This window comes from Thunnus thynnus, chromosome 9 (genome assembly GCF_963924715.1).
Source record: "Thunnus thynnus chromosome 9, fThuThy2.1, whole genome shotgun sequence".
Lineage (NCBI taxonomy): Eukaryota > Metazoa > Chordata > Actinopteri > Scombriformes > Scombridae > Thunnus > Thunnus thynnus.
The window spans coordinates 28,405,951-28,433,134 of NC_089525.1; the positions used below are offsets into that span (position 1 = coordinate 28,405,951).

The 27,184-nt window shown below is 38.6% G+C and overlaps 1 protein-coding gene across 3 annotated transcripts; it reads right to left on the reverse strand.

Moving 5' to 3' along the window:
* Window positions 1-6,137: 6,137 nt before the first annotated feature.
* tlx2 (T cell leukemia homeobox 2) lies at window positions 6,138-18,844 on the reverse strand. Of its 3 annotated transcripts, XM_067599963.1 has the most exons (5): window positions 17,571-18,844; window positions 10,882-11,094; window positions 9,954-10,191; window positions 7,000-7,180; window positions 6,138-6,499 (listed from the first exon to the last, which is right to left on the reverse strand). In XM_067599963.1, the coding sequence occupies exons 1-5, from the start codon at window positions 18,076-18,078 to the stop codon at window positions 6,488-6,490; spliced, it is 1,152 nt and encodes a 383-aa protein (XP_067456064.1). In that variant the 5' UTR covers window positions 18,079-18,844; the 3' UTR covers window positions 6,138-6,487. The 3 variants fall into 3 exon arrangements, with proteins under 3 accessions (XP_067456064.1, XP_067456063.1, XP_067456065.1); XM_067599962.1 differs by having other exon boundaries at window positions 6,138-7,180; XM_067599964.1 differs by lacking the exon at window positions 10,882-11,094 and having other exon boundaries at window positions 6,138-7,180.
* Between the last annotated feature and the right edge of the window lie 8,340 nt (window positions 18,845-27,184).

Genomic DNA, 27,184 nt, shown 5'->3' on the forward strand with positions numbered 1-27,184 from the left:
CTTATGGCATGAAAAACAAATTTTGTAAGGCACCAAAGTCGACCAGATTTGGTTTGTTGCCCCTTTTATTAAAAAAACAAAAATGTTAATCTGTCTTGTCAAACAAATTAGCATAATTTGAAACAGACATTATCAAAGAAGCCACAAGACATCGTGAAGAAAAATATTTGTTTCCTGAGCTATAATACATCTTGAATTTACAAAATAATGAAACTGAATAATATGGGGGCCATTACATCCATCATCAGAGCACTGTGGTTCTGAGTTATTACTCATGTTGGTGATCAGTGAATAAAATGCTAAAGTCAGTGGTGAAATGTTTGAACATGGAGGTTCCTTATTGAACTTACAAACACACATCTGTGATAAAGTGTCTCAGGATTCGCTTTCTAGCTTTTCTACAGAACTTTCAACATCATCCAGGTGTCTATTAGTAAAATAGCCTTAATGTTAATATAATGTATAATGTTTTATCTGAAATAGTTTAAATTAAATGTAGTCTTTTAACATTTTCACATCCAGTGGAGCAAAATTACTGTAATTTTCAGTTGTGCCAATTTCAGCATTTTCAAAACTGGTTTTACACACATGCCAAAACATGTGTATAAGAATGCATTGCAGAATACTTACATATTAACTTGACCTAACTGTATAATGTAACCTAATGTAGGTAGTAGTTACTGTAAAAATAAAGCTTTAGAGCTAACAACACAATACTCAGTAGTTCAGAATAAAGTCAAGAACCATAAAAGCCTTTCATCAGCTTCACATGTCAAAACATTAGCAATGATCTAATAGTGTTTGGCAGTGTGAGGCGGAAAGGCAAGGCAAGGCAAGTTTATTTGTATAGCACATTTCAACAACAAGGCAATTCAAAGGGCTTTACATAAAATATAAAAGGCATTAAGACAAAATGTAAAAGCAACATAAGGCAATATAAAAAGACATTTAAATACAATTAAAAGGAGTTAAATAGAAAATAAAAATAAGCTTAAATAGAATAACACCTAAAACAGGAGAATAAAAGTTACAGTGCAATGTAAGATACTAATTAAAAGCATCAAATTTGATTTAATAAAAGGCAGCGGCAAACAGAACAGTCTTCAGCCTAGAGTTAAAAGAACTGAGAGATGCAGCAGACCTGCAGTATTCTGTTTGTTCCAGATATGTAGAGCATAAAAACTAAAAGCTGCCTCTCTATGTTTAGTTTTGACTCTGGGGACAGAAAACAGACCTGTCCCAGATGACCTGAGAGGTCTGGATTATTCATTACATAGCAGCATATCATAAATGTTTTTTGGCCCTAAACCATTCAGTACTTTATAAACCAACAGCAGTATTTTAAAATCAGTTCTTTGACAGAAAAGAAGCCAGTGTAAAGATTTGAGTCCTAGTGAGGACTTGAGCAGCAGTGTTCTGAGTCAGCTGCAGCTGTCTGAATAATTTTTTTTAGGGAGACCTGTAAAGACACTGTTACAGTGGTCGAGTCTACTGAAGATAAATGCATGGACATGTTTTTCCAAATCCCGTTGGGTCATAAGTCCTTTAATAGTGTTAGTAATTAGTCATTAATAGTAGGCTAACTTTGTAATTGCCTTAATGTGGCTGTTGAAATTCAGGTCTGAGTCCATGACTACACCAATATTTCTGGCTTGGTTTGTGGTTTTTAACATTACCAACTGAGAGTGAGTGCTGACTTTTAATCATTCTTCCTTGGCTCCAAAAACAATTACTTCAGTTTTATCTTTGTTTAATTGAAGAAAATTCTAGCACATCCAATCGTTGATTTGTTCAATGTACTTACTCAGTGCTTGTATAGGACCATAGTCCCCTGGTGATATGGTTATGTAAATTTGTGTGTCATCTGCATAATTATGATAACATATTTTGTTGTTTTCCATAATCTGAACCAGTGGACGCATGTAGACGTTGAACAGAAGAGGCCCCAGAATGAAGCCTTGGGGAACTCTGCACGTCATTTTTGTCCGTTCAGATGTGTAATTACCTATAGACACAAAGTAGTCCCTGTCCTTTAAGTAGGATTCAAACCAGTTTAGTACTGTGCCAGAAAGTCCCAACTAGTTTTCCTGTTGGAAATATGTTGTGGTCAACTGTGTCAAATGCAGCAATGAGATCCAGTAATACCAAGACTGAAATTCTGCCACTGTCTTTATTTAAAGGACCAGTGTGTAGGATTGAGGTCGCAGATTGCAGCCAACTGAATACTCCCCTCACCCTCCCCTTCCAAGCATGTAGAATCTACTGTGGCCATGAAACTCGTGAAAAATGCAAAAGGTCCTCTATAGAGTCATTGTTGGGTTTGTCTGTTCTGGGCTACTGTAGAAACATGGTGGTGCAACATGGCAGGCTCTGTAGAGGAGGACCCGATCCATCTGTAGATATAAACACAATGATTCTTATTTTCAGGTGATTATACACTAATTAAAACATAATTATGAATATTATATTCCATTTCCGCCAAGTACATTCCACTAGATGCCACTAAATTCTACACCCTGCACCTTTAAGTGTATGTCATTGAAGACCTTAACAAGAGCAGTCTCAGTGCTGTGGTGTGGTCGAAATCCTGAATGGAAGACATCAAAAGAGTTGTTTAATGCCAAGAAGTTGTTCAGCTGTTGAAAAACAGCTTTTTCAATGATTTTGATATGGTTTGATATGGGCCTATAATTGTTCATTAGTGAAGTGTCTAGATTGTTCTTTTTTAAGAGTGGCTTGATGATGGCAGTTTTCAGGGCCTGTGGAAAGACACCCGAGAGAAGAGACGTGTTGACAATAGTAGAAGATCTGAGGCCATGCAATTTGAAAAAAATCCTGTTGGCAGAATATCAAGGCAGCAGGAGGTGGATTTCAGATGTTGTATAATGTCTCCAAGATTTTATGGTTGATGGGATCAAACTGTGTCATGCTATTTGAATTGATTTTAAGTGGACACAGGGACAACACATACCCTGTACCTGATATGGAGGCACTGACTGCTTGTCTAATTTTCTGAATTTTGTCAGTGAAGACAAATTCATTGCAGGTCCTGGTGGATAGAAGTTCAGAGGCTACTGACACAGGAGGATTTGTTAGGCTGTCGACAGCAGCAAACAAGGCACATGCATTATTATTGTTTTTGGTGATGAAATTAAATTATAAATTATAAATGCGAGGTCTCTCTTTGTAGAATTCATAATGAACCTGGAGATTTGCTTTTGGCCACCTTCGTGCAGCTTTTCAACACTCTTTTTTTCTATTCTGACCAGCCTGGCATTTCTCCATGGAGATCTTTTCTTGCCGGCGGTGGTTGCTTTCCTCCAAAATCTTGTGGCTACAGCAGCTGTCATAGCCTGAAAATGGCTGTTAAGACTGCAAACTGATAAGTGGTATCAAGTAAAAAAAAATATATATATATATATATACGCCTTATTTCATATAGAATGCGCCACAACATTTTGGGTATGGAGCCACAGTTAAATAGACATGTTCGATAAACCAGACTGTGCTGTCAGCTGCAACGAATCTGTATTTAGACAGTTCAAATCTTATGCTCAACTTTGTATAAAGTAACTAATGAGTGAGTGAATCAGATAATACAATGAATTTTATTATTTAGATTAGGTTATGGGAAAGAAAACATTGACGCTATGTTGTGCCGAGTATGCTTTTCTTGTTTGCTTTTCATATATAAACAGTAGACAACCCAGTAAAGTATTTGAAGACTAAATGATCATTAATAAATTGAATAAATACAAAAAAGATCCAAAAAGAAGGCTTATGTTCTAATGTCTGAGTTACATAACATGTAGGATTGCAGCAACTGACAAATTGCTACACACTTTAGTTGTTGTTATCTGGACTGTCTGAATAAACTGTAATCAAACTGTATAATGGCCCAAAGTGATAATTTGATATAAAATATGCAATTTGCTGGAGTCTTTTTAGGATCCTCCCAACCCCAGCAGTGCTCAGCCCACTGAACCATTGAAGCCTCAACAGCTGTCTGATTATAACTTAAATGTTTACTGTCTTTTTCAAGAATGGAAACAACTGATGGGAGCAGACGGAGCGTGACACAGAGCACAACACAGAGTATATGTTGAATAGATTTTTGGTGATTCTGTTCAAAACCGAGTGCTAGATAGGAAGTCTGATACGTCCTGAGCCTCTTGCTCTTGTTCGTCTTGTGTGGTGACATTTTATTGGATAAGGACAGGGCTCTTTGGCGGCGACAGAGAGGGGGTGAGAAAAAAAGACTACGGAGCCATGATAAGAGTGGAGAAAAAATCTTTAAGCACCTGTAGTAAAACACAATGCACAGTTCTGAAAACAGTAAAGGGAGGAATTTTTCTAAAATGGGCCAAGTCACGTCTTCAAGGCATCGGAGACAGAGAGATGAAAGCACCAGAGAGCAGAGGAAATGGGGGTTGAGTAGGCGTCACCTGGAGAACTGCCTGCTATTGACAGGATCCCAACCAGGCAAGACGCCTTAAAAACTGACTAAACATTGCACCTAGGTTTTAGAGAAAGCGGAGGGTTGCTGGGGGTGGCTGCAGTTGCAGACAGCTGTTTCGAACCAGATCAATCTACACTGAGCAACGATTTGGAGTCTTGAGCAGACAGATGCCGATGATATCCCAACAAAAGGTACACAGTGTCTACCTTGGGGTTTTCCTAATTCAGGTCTGTCAAAAGGGTTTGTGATAGGTTTGTCAGCAGTAGGCACGGCCAAGATTAACAAGAGGCCAACGTAACACACTCACAGTCTAATAAAAACCAGTGATTCCCTGTTGAAGAGAGGAGGTGGGGCACAGCAAGGCCCAGTTCCTGTGACGTCCATAATGTCGAGGGCTCATTTACAAGCAAGGAACCTGAATGATGTGTTTACTGTGCTTCTAGATGGGTCGTTTTTGTTATGACTTGGGTGATAAGCATTTTCATGATGGGTGGATGTAGTGATAACGAATGTTTACGGCTGTCTGGTGTCTAGTTGGCCATGATTCACCCAAACAACAATGGAAGCTAATTCTAAAAATGGTGTGGGAGCTAACATCCAAAACATGAAGGTATTTAAAACAAATAATACTGCTGTCAATCAGAATAATAGACAATGTGTATGTTTTGTTTACATTTGAGAAAAATTCCAGTTCAACCGAATAACACCCTTGAATAAAAAAAAAAATATAGATGTGATGATAGAGTCTGTCAGGCGACAAGTATTTAAGGAATTATTTGAGGGCGGATATTTCCAATCCTCATGTAGGTGTCAGCTGATTGACAGGAAGCAGAGCGTAACGTAATGCAGCACTGATAGCTATGAAAACACTCCACACAGGAAATAATGACAAAACAGACAACAAACTTCAACCAAACTAAATGACTGTGCCAAAACATCTCACTATTACGAAACTTGTTTTTTATACTGTGGAAAGAAAAGCCTTCTTAAGGTAGAAAAGCTCAGCTCTAGATCGCCTGAGTTCAGTGCTGAGCTTGTGCAAACTCTAGCAGGAAGGAAAGAAACATAAGAGACGACCTTCACGGCTGACATAAACTTAAAAGACACCAGTATTATCCTTTAATCTATTTTAGGTTTTCTGTTCCTGCTGTTAAACAAATCTTCCATTGAGGTGTTCCACTGAAATTACAAGGAAAAAACAAAAACAAAAAGAAGATTTAAAAAACCCCTGACTGCTGCATTTCAAATATTCACTTGGCAGCTGCACAACTTATACTTTCTCTTGTAGCCTACTGTCATTCTAATTTGAGCTGGCATCACTTTTCAAACCTTTATTTATCCAGGGAGAGTTTTGCTGAGCATGCTTGTTGTTTTTTCTGTAACGCCCTGCTTCACATTCACACATGGGAGCTGCAGTCATCAGTTTTTATGGATAAAAAAGGTATTGCGTTGTCCTTCTGATACAATCCAGTGCTATCTTACCTTTGGGTGGTTTGAAACTTTAATGTGTAATCATAGCTCAATCCCAGGAAGCTAACTACCTTGCTAAAATCAAAAGTATTATTGCGTGGTTTTCATAATGGTGACAAACAACAAACAAACAGTGTGTGAAAGAATCCAATGAGACAAAGAGAGGTTTCTCTTTTCAAAAAGTCACAATATCATTTAATATAAAACACCCTTTAAATTGAACATAATGAGGAATCCATGATCAGGAGTTCCCACCAATTGACTACCACTTGAACACTGCGGTTGCTGAGGAGTTCCACCTTGACAGCAGCTGACTTCAATGGTACTTCCGAGTGCACACAGAAAAGAGTTGAAACATGCATTTACTACATTGTACAAAGTCAAAAGCGAAAAACAGGAGGCTTTTTTTTTTTTTTGCCGTTAGTGGCAGAAAGTCTCTGCCGCCTTGTGAAGGTTCCAGAGGCAAAAAGAGGGAGGGGGGGCAGTCTTGATAGTTGGGCATGTACAGAGGTGTCCATTTGTTTCCTGGCACTTAGGGATAAAGTGCCCTCCTCTCTTTTAGACCGACAGCTGAAGGGAAAGCGGAAACTTGGTGTAAGGCAGGAAAATTATTCAACACACTTTAGATATTTAAGATAACAGTTGTAGACCTGCTTAATTTTGACAAACAGCAATCTGCAAGTGCGGCTCCTGTGCTGTGATGTCCGCAAACAGTGTTTTGTAGGTCTTGGCAGTAACAGATAGCTGTCTCTCTACACGTGCTCCCCCACCATGTTGCTGGTAATGATCAATGAGTGAGGAAGCACAATGTCCATACTTTTTTTTTTTTCCAAAGCAAGCATCATTCTCCCGTATCTATGATAATCCCATAATGGTGCTGAGTTTTTGAACGTCAGACACGTCAGAAATAGACTGAAGAGATTCCTCCCTTTTGTCCTTTCACACTGACGACACTTTGATAAACACATTTCATTCCCAGCTTCGTCCCTCCCCCCCTCCCTCTCTCTTCTACACACACTCATTCACACACACGTTCACACTACAGATGCCACGGAGGTGACGGAGGTCACCTTATTGTCTTCTGCCCAGGGCTGCAGGTTCTGCAAGGCGTAGAGGGAGGAGTTGTGCAGGCAGAGCGGGTCCGGCTGCAGAGGCTGGCTCAACGTCTTCTGGAAAGCTTCCTGCTGAAGCTGCAGCATCAGCCGGTTGGCCTGCTGCCTCTCGGCCTCTCTCTCCTCCGCAGTCTGTCTCCTGGGTGGATGGAGGAGACAAAGGGGAGCAGAGTAGGATTTAAGACTTGTTTCATGTTTATTTTCACAGAGAGTTAAATGACACATAGCACAGCGGTTACACCCAGAGCTAATTTGCAACACTTGTTGTTATAAAGAAGCAATATGCGACTTTTCTTTAAATAGACAATGTAGTTTACAGTACAGCAGTGAATCCCAACCTGGGGATCAAGACTCAACAAAGGGTTGCAAGATAAATCTAAGGGGTCATTAGATGATTAATATTTTAGGAATGTGGACAAAAACATATACAACACAAAAGTCTGTCTGATTTTTCAAACATTCTGCTAATCTTTGCTATTTTTTTTGCTTGTAAATTACTGAATAATTATCTAAAACTATTCAAATAAAACACAGGGTTGCAAGCAGACATTACTTAATTGTAAAAGGTCACAAGTTAAAAAGGTTAGGAACAACTACATTAAAGGATATCAAACTGGTGTCTGCTGTAGTTCCTCTTTAAAACGTTCCAAATAAATGATTAAAAAGCACAATAATCCCACTTTAATTAAAGTTAAAACATATAACTTATTTGAAATCACAAGAAAGAAAACATACCAGCCTAAAACTGGATTTTTTCAGTATTGCTTGTGATACTTTAAGAGATTTTAATTTTTGTGCAGTTAGCTGGTCGTGGCTGTTAATGGAAGCATATAGGCAAAAAGCAGGGATGTGAGAGCGATGAAGAAATCAAGAAACGAACGCAAGAACAGGGGTGAAAAGCAAAGCAGTACAGTTATACGTGTTGCAGAAAAGAAAAAAAAAGACCTGTTCATTTGTAAGTTGCTTGCATTTATGTTTATTCAACACCTGTGCCAGTTACTTCAGCTTCAGGCTAGATGACAGCTGATCACGATGAGTGACAGGTGTTGGTGAGGGAACGTGACTGACGGAGGAGGAGGAGGGGGAACAGTACATTTCCTGCCTCAAGGTGAAAAGTTACATCTGTTTGGTTTTTCTTTTTTTTTTTTCCTTTTCAGCCCAGCATATGTTAACAGTAACATACATCCTGTATATTGTGTCAGTAGGTGTTTCTTGTGTTGAAAAGCAGCACAGATGTGTGTGTGTGTGTGTGTGTGTACAGATCTGTTTAAAACGATACGTCTTTATAATGGAAGAGTTGCAGTGTTTATGTTGGAAACTATCCAAAAAGAAACACACACACCAGGTGAGTTTTAGCGATCAGCCAACTTAGTTATAAGTTTTTAAAATAAGAAGTGAGCGGTAATGTGAATCGAATCCCTAACAAACTCCAAATTGTGCTCCCATTTGATTCCAGATATAGATGACAGATGATTTTGTTTTTCCTCACCTGAGTCGTAGTTTCTTTAATATTCAAATCGACTCCCCTGACAGATGTTTAATCGGTAATTTGGACATTTTCTCAACTGTATGCTTGTTAACTTTAACCAAGAAATGTTCTGAGTAATCCTTATCAGCAATACAGTTATTAGTAACACAACCCATAATCAATGAATGAAAACAAACTAAAAACGGCAGGTAGGAATCACAGGCGGAAACACACCTCTAAAGCACTCTTTCATGCACACCAACCTCCACCCATTAGCCACACATTATTGTTAACAGCATTATCATAATCTGATTCGCTGCCTGTTGATTTGATCATCCTCTTGTTACTAGCGTAGTCGTCATGCAAAGACATCCCTCACGCTCATCCTATCAGGTGCACACAACAGGGAAATGGCATAAATCTCAGCAAAACTAGGAAATCAGAAAAACGAGTTAAACCAATTCCCTTGTTACTCGTGACATGCCGTTCAGTCTTGGATTCAGTTTGGTGGTTGGTGTTTATTTTAAGAAAATTCATTTGTATTACAACTTGGTGTAGGTATGGGTTTTGTTTCACTGCTATAGTCAGAATAGCTGGATCTGATTGTTGGCTTATGAGTATTTTTACTTTTTGAAAGGGATCACCAAATTAAAATTTTATATGTTTATACGACAAAAATGGCCAATAAACTGTAAACAAGCCATAAAATTAAGTCATAAACTTTAAATTCTAAGAAGCTTAAGAATCATTTAAAGATTAAAACCCTAAAAGGTAATTTACTGTCTTTAATATGCTTTTGAAATATGAACCCTGTTCCTTTAACTAAGGGCAGGGCATCATGATTTGATTTCCTACTCATTTACTTCCAAATGGCTATAAACAACAGTTAAAATTAAGTGAAGGAGTGTGTGTTTTTCTGACTACGGACTTGGCAGTCAATTCCTCCTGTGAGTGTTTCAGTATTGCTTTGGACAGCAAGTTTCTAAAAGGCCTTTTAGGAGGCTCGAGTAATTGTGCTTGGTCAAGTGAACTGCCCTCGACTGGCAGCTAAGCTAAGCAAAATAGGTGTTGTGTTGTACGACGCCTCGAATAGTTCAGCTGTGGGCCATTTTATGTGTGTTTAAAGAGAAACATCAGTAAGCATTTTGGATCTAACAGCAAAACAGAGACACATTCAGCGCTGTCAATTTATGGCGCAAGAAAAATTGGAAGGAGTGGCTCTTCTGAGCGTGTATCCTGCCCTCATAGAGAAAAACCACCATGATCTCTTTGTTTTGCTTAAATAGATCATGTGGAAGAAAATATGGCATGTGGAAGTAAAAATGGCAAGAAGGAGGGGAAGTTTACCTTTACTATTCTCTACTTTTATGCCAGTAAATAATGCTGAACTTAAGAGAATCACACTCTAAGCACACACAAAATTTACTCTCTGCCAGGATCTTACCGCCATTTTGTCCGTCTGTTCTGAAACCAGGTCTTGACTTGTGCGTCCGTCATCTTTAGGGCCTTGGCCAAGGTGGCGCGCTCGGCTGACGCCAGGTACTTCTGCCGGTGAAATCGTTTTTCCAGCTCGCAGATCTGCACCCGGCTGAAGGAGGTGCGAGGCTTTTTCCTCTTGGGCGGCGTCCGGTTCTGGTAAGGGTGGCCAATGCGACGGGTCACAGAGAAGGGCGACAGGGCTGCTGAAATGGGAAGGAAAAGGAGCAAAAGAAAGATTTATATGACTTTGTTTAATGATTTTGTAAACAATGTGTATTTGAGCTTTGAAAAGTCCATGTTAGCAGTAAGGTCGATGTAAATAATTGTGGCGTTTGGACTAGGTTTCAGAATAATGTCCGTTAGCGTAAGTAATTATTTCCATTTCCAACCTGGAATGATATATGCTTCTGAAGTATAAACTTATTTCCCTTGAGGTTTTGTTTGTATACGTGCAACACAATTTTGTTTTCCAGTCCTTAGTTAGATAAAATTATTGTCCATTTTGTCTTAACTCTGTGTGTTTATGGAGTCTAAGAGAGGGCCCAGAAGCCACCAATTGAAGAAGATAAATGTAATTACAACTACAATTCCCCTGCCAGATTTTGAAAACCAAACAGCACACTAGTTTGTACAGAAGCGAAGTCCAAGGAAAAGTCACAGAGGGACATTTTGAACGCTGGGATATGCAGCATCAGTTCCAAAAACAATTCAAAGTAAGTAATATTGCTTGCAACAGGCAATAATTTAGCAATAATGTGGACATTATCATTCCCATTTTCATAAATAAAGCCAAAAATTATTCAAAGTTTACGCCGCAATAATCAAGACCTCTGCCGACACAGATGGGTGAGATGGGGGAGGCGGTTGGATGGGGGGGAAAGGGGGTGACTCACCTGGGCAAGCCCCCTTTGGGAAAGGATAGTCTGCTAGAAGGCCATTGCCGTCTCGCAAGTGAGCGAGCTCAGGGTAATAGCATTTGGCTAATGTCTCCACAGTACTCCAGACAGGGACCCTGCCGATGTCTCCCTTGGGGAGCGGACAGAGGGACCCGGCGGCCCCCGGGCCCTCTGTGGCCTCTCCTACCCGGCTCTCCTCTGCCTGCTCCCCTAAAGGAAAGGGAGACACAGTAAGGTCCCACATCTGGAGCACAGCAACAGCAGCAGCAGCCGGGCGGGCACCGACCCATAGCAGCTAATCACATGAAGGAGGCCTGAATGATGAACAGAGTCTACTTTAATGGGATTTACGGCTATAGTCTCTTAAGTTAGCATTTGGAAAAGAATGAGATATCTGCTATTTAGAAAAATAAATGACAAGTAGCAGAGTTACAAAAATAAATCAAGCTGATCCTGGTCAGCCAGTCAGAATCAGGCAATAGGGGTCATTCACAGACAATGTGGAATATGAATTAAATAACCACTTTAACAACGTCAGCCCATTAAAAACCATGTCATCAGTCAATATGTGCAGTATCACATGATAAGTGCCTAACCAGACAAAAGTAAATTTTTGGAGCATAACATTTTGTATTTTTTTTTTCTATTTTTTTTTTCTGCCATCAGACCAATCAGATTCAAATATATTCAATCATTACACAAAATATCTTCCGCACAAAACTTTTGACATTTGTCATTAAAAACTCCCAACAATCATTTTACATTATTTCCAGTGTAAAATTGCACAAATTCTTACATATAGATCATACATCATTTTTGCAGAATAAAGTAGAACAGAATACTTTACAATATATTTTACAGATATTTGTGTTGAATTATAGGTAACAATGTATTATTTTAAGTAAACTACATATGGATGTACATTGTATACTGTACTATTTTGTGTCTTTTCAGTAATTTTGTTATTGAAGCATTTCAAAAATGTAAATTGCATTTGGTAATTTGTGTTTTTCCTCTAACTGTGTGTCACTGCCTTTTGGTTCACTTTCACATATCACTGAATCTGGATATTAATAACAACATATCTTCTGCATCATAAAATATCTATGAATCCTGTCTATTTTGTCAGCCATGGGTAAACAGAAGATCGATAAATGTAATGAGATCATTTCTGGCCATAGATCCACTCCCTAGCCACATTCTCATTTTGAAGCAGAATGGAAATCAACAGAAAAAAAAAAAAATCTGTTTCTGTCTCTTTCTCTCTGTATCTTTATGTCATCCCTCCCTAGCAAGCTGTTTTGCCTGCTGTCTTACAGGGTGTTTATTTGTTTTTGTTTTGTCAGAAAAGCTCACCAGGAGCCAAAATGAATATGAAAACATCTGCATAGGTGTCTCCTGAGGGCCACGTGCTGCTGCCTCTGCTGCTGCCTCTGCTGCTGCCGCTGCTGCTACTGCTGCTGCTGCTGCTGCTGCTCTCAGAGTTTCAGTGACCTAAAAATTCATTTGCCACACAGAGGATGACAATTTGGATGGAAAATGGAACATGAAGCTATTATGCGCTCGGCAGTCATTTCCAGGGAACCGCTGACGTCCCTTGATGGTGCTGAACAGGAGTGGCAAATTGAGGCGTACACGGGCAAATGATTTGTAAAGTAAAGATGAATCACTGCAATGTGCTGTTACATGTGGGTCACATAAAGTTAAAATTACCGGAGTGTAAATTAGCAGAAGATTTAGTGTCTGAAATGAAAAGTCATCGTGATTTATTATATATTGTGTATTTATAGTGACCTTTATCTTCTTCTCATTATTATTTTCAATCTCCTATAGCTATAATAACACAGTTAACCGTTTTACAGTCTGTTGCTCTGATGCTCAATAAATGGTAATTGTATCCTTCTAATATTTCTTTAGGGATTTAGACAGGCATCTCTGGTATTTAATCATGAGTTTATAGTAACAATATTCCCGTGATGTTTCTATAATATTCCTATAGGTGTTCATGGTGTACTATATCACCTCTGTGGCCCTTAAAATCGAGTTTATGGTGACCTTATTCCACTGCATGCTTTGTTTTTAAATCTCCTGTGCTTCCCAATTCAATTCATATTGTGACTTTTCTATGAAATTTCTATAATATACACATTAAACGCATGTAACTGGGTTACAGTGGTTCTTTTTGGTTGGCGTCTCATTGCCAAAAACTATGTGCAGCCTTATGGGGTCACATGCTGAGAGCAAGCAGGCCTGTTGTTGCTCCCAGCGGCAGGTCTGGCTAAATAATACTGCATTAGACGGCTATTTCAGGCCATCTGTGGGCTAACTAATGGACCAGGCACATACAAGCACGTTCGGAGGCAACCCAAGTGGAACACAACATGCAGCAGGACCTTTTGTACCAGCCAACTGCAAAAAGGCTTCACCTTACAGTGTGCAAAATACTGATAAATATATGATACAGAGATGTCACGGATACTGCATCAGTCATGTTTAATGTTTTGATTGAAGGTGTAAGACTAAGACTGTTTAGGAATCAGATATGCCCTCAGATTTATCCATTGCTATTATTATTATTATTGGCACAGTAAGTAATATATAAGGCAGGAAATGCTGTAATGTTTTAGCCTGTGTGGTCCTGGAAACTTACAGTCTGCTGGATTTAAAACCAACATCTACAGTAAATTACAGTAAAATACTGTGAAAAATGAAAATGAATGAATGAAAAATAATTCTACAATAATAATTAAAGGCTAATATGTATGTATTATTGTGTTTATAGCATTGAAATGCGTTCACTGTATCAGCCTGTTTTGCCTTAAATGTTCAGAGTGAACTGTCACTATATTGTTATAATTTACATAGGTTAGGTATAATAGTTAAGCTTTACCTAAAGGCGAGGATTGGGGCTTTATGAAACAAACAAAAAAATCATAGCTTATGTCATAATTTTGAGGGAAAAAGTCAGTAGGATTTCTATCTTTTATTTATTTATTTATTTTTTATTATTCTGAGACTAATGTAAGAATCACACACACCTACAAAGTCTACATTTATTAAAGGTAGCTAATGGAGCACGCCTATCATTTCCTATGATATAATATTCAGGAAGATTTTCTAAATCCAAATAGATAAAGTAGTAGCCTTTAAAATCAAAAGATAAGGTGTTAATTATTTTTCCTTAATTGCTAACTGTTTTCCTGAACATCCTGGAAGACAGTTAGTGCAGCATCATCAGTGTACAGTCAGTGGAAAACCCAAGTCAGGTATGAAAGAGGTCATGTGCTTTACAGCTGAATCACATCGGACCATTTATTGTATTTAAAAAAGAGAGAAAGAAAAAGGAAAAGTAGAAACCTCCGTGAAATGAAAAAGAAAATGGACGAGAATACAAAATCTGCTGCCTTGGTAATACAATTTAGCATAAGCATATCACAGAATAAAATGCTACCGTGGAGAATATGTTTCCCATAATAAAACCACTTATACTTAATAACACTTCTCTGTGACAGCGCCTCCCTTCCCCACTGCGGATATTACCTTTGTAGCAATCTAATAAATATATCCGTGAAGGATTCTAAAGGGGATATTGAAATATAACATGAACATATATTGCTATTTATTACACTATACAGGACAAAAGACAAGGACACTGTCTTCTGTCACACCGAGAATCAGGGCAGCGGGGAAACACAAGGACAGGAGCGGGTTCAACACTCAAATAAAATCATGTTTTTTTCTGCTCTGCTGCTGTAAACACGCAGACAGAGATTTACTGGATAGAAACGACGCTTTAATTATGTTTTTTATCGGTGCTACGTGGCCTATAGAGCTACACATGTTGTATTATGGCTCTGTTTATTGTCAAGATGCCCAAACGATCCCTATTATCCTCTATTATCATTATTATAATTGTGTCATCATTTTTATTATTATTACCATATTGCTAGGTTTCAAAAGTAGTGCTTTTACCCCACGTATTTTTAAATTGTAAGATAAGTGTTTGGATGTTGTAGCTTCATTTATTTGCAAGAATTTAAACTTCATGATATTTTACATTTTTTGCACCGCAAAATACCTTTTTTATATCTTTTATAGCTAGTAAATTTTGGGTGTGTTTATTGTATATTTTTGGATGTCATCCAAATCGTTGCAAGTCTTAAAAAATACAAACAAAGCTTTCATTTTTGAGTTTATAAAAAAATAGCTTGCAAGTAATTTTAGAGGGAAATAACATTACTGTTATTACGGTAATATTACTACTACTAACAATAATAATAATATAATAATAATACTAATAATAATTCATGGCTGGGCCGTTCCGTGCCAAATTAGTTTGAGGGGAAATTTGGCGTTGGGATGATATTAGAAAATATATATAAATATATATAAGTCTAATTCAACGAGTTTTTGCTCACAGAGTGAGATAAGCCTACAGAGAGCTACTGGTGGTGATCATGAACCCACCAGTATATAAACAAGTATTATTTATTCTTAGAGATGGATTAAATGATGCCCTTAACACCATCATTTCTTAATCCTTTGCGTCAGTCTGACGATATTACAGTGAATTATTGGCTCCATTTACTGTATAACATGAATTTATGCCGTGCGGACTCATGCCAGGGTGAAAAACGGGAGATTGTGCAATTCAAATGGGTTTCGTTTACATGCCTGGAAAAAAAATCACCCATGGCTGCCAGAGCTAGGGGCCTTTGGCAAAATGTTTAGCTGTTTAAAGCTGCCCGGGGCCGTTTTTTCTCCTCCGATTTCAACTTGGAAAGCCAAGAGAAAAACAAGAAACAGAGAAGAAACATTTAAAATGGTTCTCTGCCCATCAGGATAGATGATAGTCCATTTGATTTACGGCCTTTTATAGGAAACAGAGCAGAGCGGTGTGTGTGTGTGTGTGTGTGTGTGTGTGTGTGTGTGTGTGTGTGTGTGTGTGTGTGTGTGTGTGCTGTAGCTGCTGCTGATCTTTGGCTGATCAATACAGTGGAAAGATATAAGCTGCGAAATAATTACAGCGACACAAAGCTGAGAGAAATTAAACGAGAGGCCCTCTGTGACTATGAGTAAAATTGATAAGCCTATTTACACTGTATCTTTTTGCAGTTGACATATCGTCCCCCAGTATTTAATAATTAATCAAGTAGAAAGAACGGAATAGTGAATATTTAATGCAAAGGGGGTAAATGTGGGGGTGGGGCGGGCGCAAATCTATGATGTTCTTCATTTTCATCTTCATAACGATGAGGTCATGTGAAAAAGACCAGTGAACCCCCCCTTCTCCCTCCCTCCTCCCAGAAAGAAAAATAATAAAAAGACAGAAAACACTATTTTATGCAACATATAAAGTCTGATTATCACAGCAGGTTTAATACTTAAGGGTTGAGTTTTATATTATTTCAAACCCAAGAACTATTTTTCAATGAAAAACATTCAGCTACTGTTCCAGAAAGGAAAAAAAAAAAATCAGTGAAGCACTAAACGCCTCATTGCGAAATAAAAAGAAAACGTGATGAGTGTTTTACAGCTACAGGAGCAAACTGGAGATAGTGCATGAATAATGGCTTACCTATAACAACTACAACAGAATGATGTGATTCAGATTGTTGGAACTGTAAACACAGTAGAACAAAAATAAACAAAAAATAAATGTAAAAGAATAAATTAGTTAATTGTAATATTCTTATTTTCTAAAAAAGAGCCAAAAAGAGCCTAAAGGCTACTGAGATAAAAAATAAACTCTACTCAGGTATATATATTAGACTCTACATAATATATTATTGTCTTATTATCTTATTATTGTTGCATCATTGGCAACCATTGTTGATTTTTTGCAAATCCTCCAAATTAACGAGCTTACAGAGAGACAAACTGAGCCATTACAGAAATGTTAGACGTTAGTGAAGAATCTGGTTTGACCAAGTTTCCAGTCTGAGCTCCATGAGTCCAGTGGAAGTGAACTAACGGAGTATAAGGTCTTTAATAAGTCATTAAAGCTGAATCATGCAGATTAATCGTTTAAAAGGCTTTTTGGGGGAATTGCATTTAAAAATACAATGTTGGAATAAAATAAAATTGGAGTAAAAAAGTATTATTATGGGACGTAAACATAGTGAAAGCACAGTAATAATGATAACAACACGGCATTGTCTGCTGCAGATTTTAACCTGCCATATGTTATTACCATTATGACTCATCTTCCTGTTTTGTCAATTGGCTGGCAGAAGAAGCCAAAAAAAAAAAAAAAAAAAAAATCATTCATCCTCATGAAAAAAAACGGGCAACGTCGTTATCCGTCATCCGCTGTAAATGGAGAGTGATGGTCCAATACTGATTCATCAGCATGTCCATGCCAATTTCTCTACTCGTTTATCAGGCTGGCCCTCATAATAAAACTGACTCTGTGTGCATACGATTTGTTATAAATTACAACCTAAAGATGAAATCAGCCCTACTTTGTCGAGCTGTTAGGCCTAGTTTAGCCTGCACTGTCTTGTTTTAAACACAAATGTTAGATTATTCATAACTCACGCCTGCTTGGCGATGAGGGAGCATATACAATGTGCCTTCCTTGATGGGTGTAGGTTATATAATCATCTGGTCTACATCTGTTTTAATGACAAAAACACAAATCAGCCTACAGGTGTTGCAGGATCATGTGGAAAACTCTTGTTTACCTGTTAATCTGTCCTTGGCAAACCTCCTACTGCTCTCCATCCAGGGGAAGGTGAAGTTTGCCGCATTTCCCATTCCCATCCCAGGCACAGAGGGGATGCCGTGTCCGATACCCGGCGGATGAGCCGAAGGGGGCGGGTGCGGCGCGGCGGCGGGCGGCGGAGGAGGCGGCATGGGTCTGTGCGCCGGCACCCGGATCACCCCACCGGCACCTCCCGAATTCACGTTAACGTTCATGTTCATGCTGACGTTCATGTTCATGTTGACGTTGTAGGAGCCGGCCAGACCCGCCGCCGCCGCCGTCATGGAGCAGGCCGGGTTGTAGACGCTGTTGTACCCGTTGCTGTAGACGTTAGAGGCCAGCGCGTAATCCGGGTCGCCGGTCCGGTTGGGGAGCATGCAACCGCTGGACTGGTCCGAGCTGTTTAGGATCTGGTCGATCCCGAAGCTGATGGGTTCATGCTGCTGCTGGTGCGTCTGGTTCACCTCCTCGATCCCGGTGTGCTCCATATTTATTATTGTTTTTTTTTTTTTATCGGTGGTGTGTTTGTCAGTATGTTTTATCAGTGCGCGGATGTATTTTTGTCATGTAGTAATTCACGCCTTGGGGAATGAAATGTTTGTATGCTGCAGTACTGGGCTGTTGTTGATGTTTTCAAGCATCGACACAGGCCTGTTCTACTCCAAAGAAACCAGTAACGTGTCCAGTGCCATCCAAAATCTTGCCATTATTTTTGGCCAACAGTGGGACCGGGTGTTCCCTAAATTAAATGCTTATCCGTCGGGCTAAGAAAAAGCGTATCCATCTTTAACAGCGTGTTCTTTCCCAGTGAACTAGACACAAAGCAGCCTAACATCAAGAAAAAACAACCGAAGATGCTAAATGGTTATCCTGAGTACTTACAGACAAAAATCCGTGATTTTTTTGGGGGGGAGGCAGTTCTCTGGAGAGGCTTGATGCGCTTTGTTCGCCTACTCTGGCGGAGACGATCCATGCGCAGAGGGCATGGTAGGGTACCCAAGCTCGTCGCATCAAAATAAAGCAGGAGGCAAAACAAAACAAACCCAAGGAGGCGAAAAAAGGAAGCGATGACCTCGCAGCCGTGGATATTAATTGGAGGTGAGAGCGAAAGATGGCTCTGTTGTGCTGAATGGTGAAGTGCGTTTCAGCAGGTGAGACAACCCTCTGCGTAAAAGCTGCCATTCGATCATCCAGCCAAACCTCCCTCCACTCCCCTCTTCGCTCTCTCTCCCTCCCCTCCCACCCCTCCCTCCTCCCCGGTAGGACAGTTGTTTTGCTCGCATCTCTTAAAGAAACCGCAGCTTTCTTTATTTTTCTGCTTCCTTTCTGGTGTATAGCAGGGGGGTTTGTGCCTTTTAGTGGTGCTCGAGGTCCAGGTCAAGCAGTATTCAAATACTACTCGTCTACATGTTAAAGGATATTAAAAAAAAAAACCCTCCATCTTACCGGGATGGGTCTCCTGTTCCATTCATTCTTTTTTCAGCTTTACATTAAAACATGTGAGGATTGTATTTGCTTTCAAAAGCACGAGCGTCCATTTATTTAAGGGTTGAGTTAATTAAATGCCCAGTTATTGTAATTTTTATATATTTTGTCCATCTTCTCTTCAGTTTTTCTGCATATTAATGGAGTGAAAAATATAAATGTGGAGCTATGGGTCAAAATCTTTATGTCAAGGCCATTGAAGAATCCTCTCTGATGCGATTTTGTTTTGGAACTGCTGTTGGGCATAAAGCTTAACAGGTGATAAAACGGAAGGTGGGCACTTTGTTTTCAAGGCAGCGATGGGTGTCTTATGTGTGCTCACTGTATGTGCCGTTAAATCAACCACATGCTGTACTGTATATACCCATGGACGCATCACCACAAATGTTCGGATCAGTGGATGCAAATCATGTTGAATATTAGTCAGCCCCCTTGTAAAAAAAAAAAAAGAAAGAAAGAAAGAACACACACACACACAGAGTTTGCATCCCCGCACTGTCTTCTACAGGATACAACAAATACTGAACTAGATTTATGTGTATGTGTGGGCCGCTGACGCAATAATCTGTTGCACTGTTGTGCGCAATGAAGCCATAAATCCAGTGACATTGACGGGAAGTGTGCAGAACACAGGCCTGATTTATAGTAAAGGCATTGATAGGCCCATTCCAACGTGCATTATCACAAAGTAATGAAATGTAAACCCAACAGTAAGCGATATTTAGTGAAAAAACAATATACCCAGATATAAAATAAAGCATTTTTCATCTCCAAATGAAGAGAAAGAGATGTATAATGAAACCCCTATACATAGATAGATAGATAGATAGATAGATAGATAAATAGATAGATAGATAGATAGATAGATAGATAGATAGATAGATAGATAGATAATTAAACAAATAAATAGCAGCTGGAGTCAGATCATGAAGCCAAATGTGAAACGCCGGCGTTGCTGATTTGCACAAATTATTTAACCTTTCTCCGCCCGAAGCGACGACGCGGACCGCCAGGATCTCAATTCAATAAAAATGAAAAATGGCTCATAATAAAGCCGCGACACGGGGAAAAACGAATTTAATATATCACCGTTTTATTACGCACTTATTTCACTTTCCGTGCGAATAAAGATATCTCTCAACTGCACAAGGTGGCTAGAGGGAAGCATAAAAATCAATTGTGTGAATTCAAGGCCATATCAATAACGGTGCGGGGACGAGAGGAGTGTGAGTGTAGCTGCTATAAGCCTGTTTATATTTGCGCGTTACAATAAAATGAATAGGGGACGAGAGGATGCACTGAGCCTCAGATCAGTTTACAGACAAGGTAATTGGCCGTTTATGCAAAACCGGGAAGATCTACGGGCAGGAGGGTGGAAAATAATGTTTGAAAGCCTCTTTGGGGTAACACATCTCTCCTGGCTGTGCCGGTGATGTCAGCAGCACGGATGTGATGTCTGATTGCGCCGTCACCTTTAGTGCCAAATTGTTTGTTTACACCATCAGGTTCCCAAACTTGATCAAGTCAAGGATGACGCCGAATTTGCATGAAAGGTGTGGTTTTCTTTGTTGTTTTTTTTAAATCCAAATCAGCAGCTTTAGGGTTCCAACCGTCATCTCAATGTCTCCCAGGTCTCAAACACTTTAAAAGTTTATTATGTGTTGTTTACAATGTTTAATGGAGAACTGGATACTCACGTGTCACTAGTCATAGCAGCTCACCTCTATTCTGTTAGTGTAATGTTGCATATTTGGATTTTCTCTTTATAGCTATTTAAAACTTCTTACAAGTCTTCCCATGTTTGACACTTTTCTCTGTAGGTTATAAGCTAAATGCATCAGAGTGTTAATAGGTGAACCGTATGTGCACATTTATAAATACATTTTCAAATGAATTTGAGTTGAGTGCAACACCAGCATGCCCTTGTTATTATTTTAAGACAGTTAGGAGTTACTTCCCAAACATTTTCCATCTCAAGGACACACAACAGTTCACATGTAAGACCACACTGAGCATTTGATGACTCTATCTATAGTCTGAAGTTATGTTTCTTATCATTTTTTTGGTTTTGGTTTGGAGTTGCACAGTTTTTCTCTGTTGTAAAGTGGAACATTCATAACTCTTCCCTAAAATTTGAATTGAAAACCAACAAAAAAGAATCCATAAAATGCCAAATATGAAGTGTTTCTCAAAGATTTATACTCAGAATGTGAAACTTTCATTGGAAGACCCCTGAGTTTTCTTCAAAGGCCGATACCAATAAATGAAAAAAAATGGTTAAAAAATAAAAAAAATAATGAATAAATAGATAAATAAATAAAAATGGTCCTTGGCTCACATGTCATGAAGGAGGAAATTTTACTGAAATTTCAATCCTTTATGAAACTTTTCATCATGTTGCCTTATATGAAGCAAGGCCCTGCATGTACAGGTAGCTGAGTGAAGTTCATTCAAGTCTTTGCCAACATGTTTAAAAATCTAATTCAGAGAGAACACAGATAGTAAAAGTGTAAACCTCTAATCATCAGGAGCAACATGATCACCTCTCTATACTGAGTCTGACAACTCAGCAACACACAGAGTGCCTTGTTTCATTATTCTCAACAGTTCACCATGATTAGTTCCCATCAGCTTCTATTACAATAAGGGAATTACAATGATTTTTAAAAGTTATCAGATCTCTTATGTGGCAGTCTGGGACTCTTCAAACTGATCTGTCACATTTCTGTTCTTTAATTAAAACCACATATATGTAATTTATATTCATACTTTTTTAAAGAAAAGTATTTTTTTTAATGTTTAACGCTTTTCCATCAGTCCCTAAACCATCTTTCAGTGACAAACAGCCAAAATCTTATTCTGAAATCTTTTGCACCAAACCCTCCACATCTTCCTCCATCTCCTGCTGTGCTGCACGTGGACCTCTAACATGTTGTTCAGCAAAGGAAAACACTTTTTTCTGGACATAATGTGATTATATATGAAGTGATTATGCTGCAGGTTTTCCTGCTCTAAATGCTTGTTGAAGTATCTTCATTACCTTTGTGCTCTGAATACATCCCTCTGTCTGCTGCTGCAATGACCCAGTTTTCCTATGAGGATCATTAAACTTTTATCTAATAAGCTATAGTTGCAAAACATAATGGAATTTAAATTATTATTTCCTTTAAATAAAGATCCCTGACTAGTTATAAAATATGCCAATAGGAGGTCTACCTATAGGTTTTAAAGGCACAAGTATGATGCTGTGCAGGATTGTAATAAGCAATTTTACTAATGCAATAAAAACCCATTGCCAATTAAGGCATACACCCCTTTCTCTCTCTCTCTCTCCCGCACACACACACACACTCACATGCACACACACACCTCTCTCTCTCTCTCTCTCAATATGAGAGCCCCTCGCTGATTTTGCCCAAAGGCGTTGTCTATGGTTGCCGGCTGTGCGTGATGAATCGTTATCTCCAGGCCATGCTGCTCGTCTGGGTAATAAAGTACCAGCAAAGCGGAGACAAAAGGAATTTGTCACAGTTGCCTCCCCGATATATTAGTGACCGACCGGTCGGTTTCATTTGGGGGCCGGGGGCCACGCGCTGAATTAAAATGAATAAAAAATAAATAAGAGCAAGAAAAGGGAAAGTTGGCCATGTAAAGTTAAGCTATGAACCACTAGAGGTTTGACTGAAGCTTGTAAGCGGCTATTTGTACTCAAAAAAAAAAAAAAAAAGGACAACAGCTAGACTTCCCACTGGGCCCATAAATACTGCTATTATACTCCTGCTGCTACTACAAGTACTACTACTACTACTACCAGTATTACTGCTTCTTGGGAGGTGACTAAGACTATATTGTAACTTGAGGCTATATTTTGTGGTTAACGGAAGCATAATTATGATCTGAATCAGGTTTCACTCAGACTTGCAGATTCATGCATTGACGGTAGACTGCAAGCAATCAGACGCTCAAACAGTGAGATGCTGCTGAGATGTTGTCACATAGTTGTTTTGTGGAATCTTGTCCAGATTTTGTGTGCGGAAAAAAAAATGGGAAAAGGCCCGTCCGATAATGGATGTCCAGCAGCTAATTTGTCCGATAAAGGACGCATTTAAATTGATGGCTGAAATGATTCCGGGTGATGATGATGATGCTGATGCTGATGCTGATTTTTACTATTATTATTATCATTATTATATTTATTTATTTATTTTTATCATTATGGAGGTGATTAAGCCTGTTATTGTAGTTGCTGACGTTGTTCATACTGTTAAACGTTGTTTTGTGCCATTAGTTTGTTTTAGGGCTGTTGGTTTTTGGTCACTGGGGTTTTTTTTCCCACTGCTTCTCATGGAAAGTGTTTTACTGGAATTGATGTTTCACCAGTTGTTTCCATAAACAGAAATGATGAGGGGAAAATAAACTTTGATTTGTGTTATTCAGACATTCAGTCACAACGGTTTTAGCTACTGGTCTATTTCTTATTTACAATACGTATCTATGTGAACACTGATGTGACAGTTTTCCATTAGATTTAATGCAGTTTATTATTTTGGATTTTTTTTACTTCCAGTTCAAGAATTATTTGTTGTCAACAGACTACTAGTTGTCCACTAATAGCCCTCAAAACTGCAGCACCTGAATTGACATTTAACCCTTAAAATAATAATATGTGTATCAAAAAAAATGGCCATGCACGGCTTACGTGCTTAACATGCTGTCAGTTGGTTGTTTGTGGAGTCTTGCCCAAATTTTGCATTATAAAAACTGTGAAAAGACACACCAGACAGTAGGCGCGTCCGATAATGGATGTCTAGCCGCTAAGTTGTCCGATAACGGACGCATTTAAATTGACAGCTGAAATGATCCCAGACCTGGGCAGGAGGTAAAAAATGCCTCTGCAATCAAGGATGTCGGATATTAGTGTGACGAAGCCTGTCATCCTCCTCCCTCCCCGGCCCTGTTTGGCTCTCTGCTGCTATTAGGTTGAATTTCAGAGCAGATACACCCAGAAAAAACAGGGTTCATTGGTTGCAGAAGGGGGGCCTTCATACTCCAAGAGCCCTCTTTGTGACCAAAACAAATACAAATACAAATAAACACTTCCACTTCTGAAACACTTCCTTTCACACTTCATGCATACTTTATTTATCTATTTATTCATGAGAAGGTTTTTACAGCACCAAAAGGTTGCAGAAGACCAAAAAAAAGCATTTTACAAATTTAATTTGTCATATTTTATATATAACTGACTGTAAATGTCAAAATAATGGTTCACTTATGTCCTCTTTAAGTTTTACAACAACAACAATCATGAAGGTCTATGTGTCAAAGCCTGATTCTGGTGTGGAAATAAAATTAAAAAATCAACTTTTTTGTCCTAAAAGTAGTAAATTGAGACTATAAATTGTGGAATCTGCCTATAAAATATCCCCATGTATTATTTTTTTGAGTGTAGCCTAGAATGTTACTTCCCCCAGTTTGCTATAAAATACAGATTTCCAGTAAACAAACAGAGTCTAAGACCTACAGTGTTACTGTTAAAACCTCCAGAACCCATTTTCTATTCAATCTGACCATAAACTACTTCTTGTACTGTCACCTGTAATATATCACAGGTACTAATAAACACAACGTTCTGCAGTACCAGGTTCAGCAGGTCAGTTTATTACCTTGCTTATGTTTAGAAATAACCCTTTAAAGTTGCTTTAGGTTTGAATGTTTTTAGAAGCATAATTGTTCTCCACAAACTTAACTTTCCAGTTAATACAGAAACACTCCTGCAGAGTGTTTAACAAGAGCTCCTCTGTACAGAGTCGGTTACAGTACATTTAAGCTTGAAAAACATTTCTGATGAACACTGAGAGCTCTGCTAGTAGCAGTTTGATGAGTCACTTCATGAGAAGTGTTTTCACTGAGTGTAGGGTCACCAGGGTTCTTTGTTGTACCAAATCCCTCTCCATTGCTAACACTCTGCTGTGGTGCAAGAACCATTTTATGGTTCTGCAACCTTTTTTTTACAGAGGGTGCAAGCTCCGGGTTTCTCTAAAAAATCATCTTCTGACTCTGTAAACAGAAAAGTGTCAATCTGTTGTTGCACAACTATTTCCCCTTATGCCCATATGTTTATGTCCCAACATTTCCACCACCCTGATGAGGGCAAAGTAGCTGAAAACATTTGGGAAATAAACAGAAGAGAGGAGTTGCATGACCTGATTTTCTCTCATTTTAAAATGACTGTAGAGCTGTTTTAGCCTTCATAATCTATTAGAGCCATCTAGTGTTCCTGCAGCCTTAATAAAAGCATTTGATAACAGTAGAGGAATCTCATTTTGGACGTTTGGAGTGATTATTTGTATCTTGTATAAACATGGCTATAAAGGAGCCTACATGGACTCAGTCTGAGCTTTTTAAAGCCAAAACCTTAACATAACTTTAGCCAAATTAATTTAACATAATCTCACAAAGCTGAAATAAATCAAATATTGATGTTTTTTTAGATCCTCTCTGATTAGTCAAAAGCTCTTGTTGCTTGTTCTGCTGGACTCTGATGTCACCACATCCCTAATTCTCAAAAATTAAGTGGTTGAAGACATTATTATACACTACAAATACATGCAATCATGGCCAAATTGTGGGGAAAAAATATTGAAGAAAATGTAATTTTCCTTTATGAACATATTATTTTGAATCAGTGTGCTTCTGCATGCTAGCCATCTACAAAGAACCATTATATGTGGTGCTGCCGCCTGTTGAATCTTTCATGTTGAGAGTGTACAATAATCAGGGAGAATAATCTGTCACAGCAAGAGCATCACCTCTCTGCAGCCTCTACTTGGTGTCGAGCCACCAGGGTTCTGCTAACCCAAGCAAAAAAACCATTTTACACTGCGGAACCCTTTTTCTTGAGAGTGTGGAATTACATTATTCTGCATTTGGAGGGTTCAGTCCTTGACTCTTCGCCGCCCTCAGGGGAAAACCTGGCGCCTCCTGCCCGGATCAGACGACTCGAAACTGGACAGAGTGGAAAGGAGGAGAGGAGGGGAGGAAGGGGAGGAAAGAGGGAAGGAGGGAGGAGGGGGGGGGGAGTAAAAACAGTGAAAAAAGAGAGGAGAAACCGCTGAAATGCAGGCTTGGGACCAGGAGGATGGATGGATGTCATGTTGCTGCACTGAGCGTTACAGGCCTCACAGGCTACAAGGAAAGCAGGTAATTTCCAACAAATATTGATCTGTTCATTATTATTATTATTATTATTATTATTATTATTATTATTATTATTATTATGAATTATTGATTATAATAACAATCTATATTGGCTATATTTTTAAGAATAACAAATGTTTTTCATCTCTAACTCTTTCCTTTGAGAGTTCACTGTATTTGGAGAAAATCGACACAAAAAAGGTCAAATAAAACTCGTCATTTCATTCATCGACTTTTATCTTTTCCTCGACTTTTAAACGCAAACCGATTCATTTCGCTCTTCCCAGCTGTTTGCCTCAGATAAACCTATCGATTAGACATCAGTTAGATTCCTGGCCAGGGCTTTATTGAGTAAGTTGGTGAACCTTAAAGTGAATTACAGGAACTGCTCTGCCCCTCCAGTGAACTATTTAGGTGAATCTAATTTACTTTGATAAAGACCATCTATTTTATTTACTCTGATCGCCATTTTCATCGGGGGTTTATTGTGAGACTGTGAGACTGGGCAGAGTTTATGGAGGGGTTTTTTTTGGGGAGGAAAAAGAATTGGGACCATCAATGTAGCTTTGACTAATAGCATAGAAAATCCACAGAATTATTATTATTATTATTATTATTATTATTATTATTATCATTATTATTATTATTATTATTCCTAAAATTGTTAGATATAGATTACATATAGATTTTAAAATTGTGTAACAGATGCAGAGTCAATTATGCCTGCAATATTGCCTTTCATATTTTCTCAATCAATACTCTTTAGCAGCCAATCAATAATATCTGCAAACAAGCCTTTTATAGATTTTAATATGCATTCTTCTTTTGTCTGCAGGAGCCACAAAAATCAACAATTTCGCCCCTGAGCTGCACCTCTGCAATGGAAATGCAAAAGATATTTAAATAAAA

Excerpts from the sequence above, each read along its gene's own strand:
- tlx2 (XM_067599962.1), bottom strand. The coding sequence starts at position 18,078 with ATGGAGCACACCGGGATCGAGGAGGTGAACCAGACGCACCAGCAGCAG. Across the intron at positions 11,095-17,570 it reads TGCCAAGGACAGATTAACAG|GGGAGCAGGCAGAGGAGAGC; the intron begins GTAAACAAGAGT and ends CCTTTCCTTTAG. Across the intron at positions 7,181-9,953 it reads AACAGACGGACAAAATGGCG|GAGACAGACTGCGGAGGAGA; the intron begins GTAAGATCCTGG and ends CCATCCACCCAG.